We start from the raw sequence: 3,843 nt of genomic DNA on the forward strand, positions 1-3,843 counted from the left end.
ATATATATATATATATAATACACGTATATAGAACGTGTTCAAAATTCGGCGCCTTTTTTTGCTCTTTTCGCTCCCTCTACAACGAAAACCTGGATACGCCTCTGCAACTTAGACTTATTTAAAATTTCGATTGGACAGCGGTTTAATTGACGGTGATTGATTTGAAGATTGACCTGCTAGGTGTCACAAGTCAGTGGAAACCCCCTGAGTCCAACCAGCTCTAATGGGTACCTGACTCACGATAAGGAAGCTAAAGGCGGCTGGGCATAGAACTGAACACATTAAAGCTTTTAAAATGTAATAGACCTATCATAACAATCATTTAAAAATATAAAACATGCGACTTGAATAAAATAAGGCACTGAATTTAAAAAAAAAAGATAATGTAGTTCATATTTCCTTAGTATTAAAATTTAAATCAACAATATTTTGATAGGTAAACCAAAAAATTCTATTAAAAAACCATTCGTAACATATACTCGTAAATTAGCCGTCTTTGTAACAAAATGAAAATAAAACAGACAATAAAATTGTAATAATTTCTAATAGGGACATAAATGATTTCTTAAAATATCTGCTAATGAGACCATAAAACATCACATCCATCTAACTGAGCGAGGTAAATTGTCTTTAGCATAAGGGGTATTTTCCTGACAACACAACGAATGAGTTCAATGATTGCCTAACTTCGAATAAATGTATTATCTCCCATGTTTAAATATAACCATTTTAATTAAAGGGAAGCTCAAATGTATTCTCGATAATATTTTTAATAATACTTCGGAAAGTATAAAGCTCATATAAAATGTATAAGACTAAGTATTTTCTTTTTAAACAAAAAATAAAGTTTTGTTGCATAATTTAAAAATAAGAATATTTTTATCTAATTTAAATAAACAAGTTTACCATATAAGAAAACAAAAACGCAGTTGTTTTATTACAGTTTTATTGTTGAAATTCTAACGATACGCCGTCAATGACAGTCGTTAACGTTAAAAATATTGGCAACCTTTTTTTTTTAAATCTTCAAGTATACAGCTAATTTTATGTAAAAAAAAATTTAAAAAAAAAAGTTAAATTACGGAGGAAAATTTTATATTTATTTTTAGGCTAACCGCTTTCTTACATAAGTAAGTAACCATGTGATACTTGAGTACCCTAATTATCTTAAATCACAATTGTGCCGTAAATAAAAGTACTGAATATTTAGATATATGGGAAGTGATAGATTTAGATTTTAGATCGTAAGTCACATGATGAGGAAAGAAAAACACGATCTCTTGAAAACTATCAAGATATCTAAAAAAAAGTTACAGTAATTCTTTGCTGAATATAGAGAATCACATGAACAGCTGAACAGTAAAAATGTCCTTTGTGGACGATCAAGCAGACACATATGTAGGGTCATTCCCCAAAGGGTTTGGTTATAGACCTGAAGAGACTGACATTGATGGAGCAGTGAGTCCTGGGGATGAGAAGCCAAGGATTTTGTTAATGGGTCTTAGAAGAAGTGGCACGTCATCAATACAACAAAAGGTTGTCTTCCATAAAGTGTCACCTAATGAGACTTTGTTCCTGGAGAGTACCAATAAAATTGTCAAAGATGATATTTCCAATTTATCATTTGTCCAGTTTCACATCTGGGATATTCCTGGCCAAATTGATTTCTTCGATGCTGCCTTCGACTCAGAGTATATCTTTGGTGGATGTGGCGCCCTAATTTTTGTTATTGATGCTCAAGATGACTACATGGAAGCATTATCCTGGTTAAAAATGGCAGTGAGCCGTGCCCACAAAATTAATGAGAATATAAAATTTGAAGTGTTTATCCACAAAGTGGATGGGCTGTCTGATGACAACAAGATAGAAACACAGAGAGACATTCTGCAGAGAGCAACAGATGAGCTAGCAGACGCGGGGATGGATAATATCAGACTAAGTTTTCACTTAACCAGCATCTACGAGCATTCAATATTTGAAGCCTTCAGCAAGGTTGTGCAGAAGCTGATCCCCTAGTTGGCTGTCATGGAGAACAAGTTGGACATTGTCATCTCTAACTCGAAAAGTGAGAAGGCCTTCCTCTTTGATGTCGTTAGTAAAATTTACATCGCCACAGACAGTTCACCAGTTGATATGCGATGTTACGAACTGTGCTGCGATATGGTTGACGTTGCAATTGATATTTCTTGTACATACGGTGCTCGTGATGATGGTGTATTTGACAATGAGTCGGCTTCATTTATCACACTAAACTCCAGTACAGTGTTGTTTCTTCGGGAGGTCAACCGGCATGTGTGTAAAGCAACAGAATGTTTTTCTTCACCATGTTTTTCATAAACTTAGTCAGCTGAACAGTAAATTCTGCTGATGTTTAATTTATAACTTGCGTTTTGTTTTTATGCTGAGTGAGTATGCTTGTTTTTTTGTTGTTGTTTTTCATGTTTACTCTAGGTTTGTGCCCTATTTTTATCCAGTTTCTTGAAAAAAAGTTTGTTTTAAATGTCTTTAAATAAGAAAACATTGGAAGCTTGTAAGATCGAGATGTGATTTATTGAAGTTTGTTTTTTAATTAAGAGGAATCACTGCATGTTTGATACTTATACAAAGATGAGAATATAAGTACGGTGTTTTAAAAATGGTGAATATTGTGTTGAATGAGTAAGTAAAGTAGCAAGAAATAACATAATTTATATTGTTTTTTAAAAAAAAAATATGATTAAATATGTTCGTTTTCCTGCCTTTTCGTCAATACACCACTGAAAAGATCAAGTTCTTAAAAACCAACCATTGACACTTTGAGACGTAAAAACGATGATTTCTATTGACCTGTTTGAGTTCAGCCAAAAACCACATCACTCTAGTGGGTGATGGGTTTGTAGACAAAAAAAAATCATAAAAAACGTTTTAATAACAAGCTTTTATGGACTAATGCACTAAAAAGTAGAAAATAAATTAGAAACTACTATTTAAATAACTATAAAGAAAAGCGTGGGTCACATTAGTATCTATTCGATACCTTTACTAATGTTTAGGGTGTGGGGGGGGGGAGAGGAGGAGCTGGGGTGGAATAAGGTGACAAAGTGTTGCCATTGATCAGAGCTAAATGATAGAGTGGGGTCCAGGAAGTAAGGACCACTTTTTATTTTAAAAAATAATTTTTGAAACTTGCTACTCAGCTGTTAACTCGCTTTTAAAAAAAGTTTTTATAATGTAACCTTTACACCACCGACGCTTTCATGTAAAATGCTAAAGCACAATTCTAAAGCGTTCGAATCCGTTAATTACAGTGATTGAGTAATATTACTTTCATTGACGTAACACGTCTCCGCTGTACTCTGTTTTGGGCAGCCCTCTTTATAAGCCCGGCAACCCTTGCCTCTTCTATTGTCCTTCTCTAGGATTTCCTTGACCTGTCTACTTTCCTCTTCCTCTAGGGATTCCAGTCTAACGCTTCTGATGAAATTAGACTGGTCTAAAATTTAACAAATTATTGGATAAAACATAAAACAACTAAGACTAATACGGGTTGTTGAGTCAATGACATGCAAATAAAGTTTAAACCCGTATTTGCTACTATTATTAGTTTAGCCTGAAGCCTATCTTTATTGAAAACTGCAAGACAACATAATTGTATGTTCCGTGTATAAAGTCAACATTGTTAAAATATCGAATAATTACAATATGATTAAAAAAAGATAACTTCATCTTACTCTATACATTCGTAAGTCGACTAATATGATTTATAACATTACATACCTGATAATTAAAAGTCTATTAAAACCATACGTAACATATAATCGTAAAAAAGCCGTCTTAGTTGCAAAATGAATATAAACATATAGA

General features: G+C 33.1%; 1 protein-coding gene across 1 annotated transcript; it reads left to right on the forward strand.

The window, feature by feature from the left end:
• The first annotated feature begins 1,365 nt into the window (after positions 1–1,365).
• LOC131949498 (ras-related GTP-binding protein C-like) lies at positions 1,366–2,337 on the forward strand. The gene is given in 1 exon segment (XM_059311394.1): positions 1,366–2,337. A coding segment is annotated over 1 exon segment (972 nt).
• Positions 2,338–3,843: the final 1,506 nt, after the last annotated feature.

Source organism: Physella acuta, unplaced genomic scaffold, assembly GCF_028476545.2.
Source record: "Physella acuta isolate Inbredline_101_S28 unplaced genomic scaffold, ASM2847654v3 ptg000699l, whole genome shotgun sequence".
NCBI lineage: Eukaryota > Metazoa > Mollusca > Gastropoda > Physidae > Physella > Physella acuta.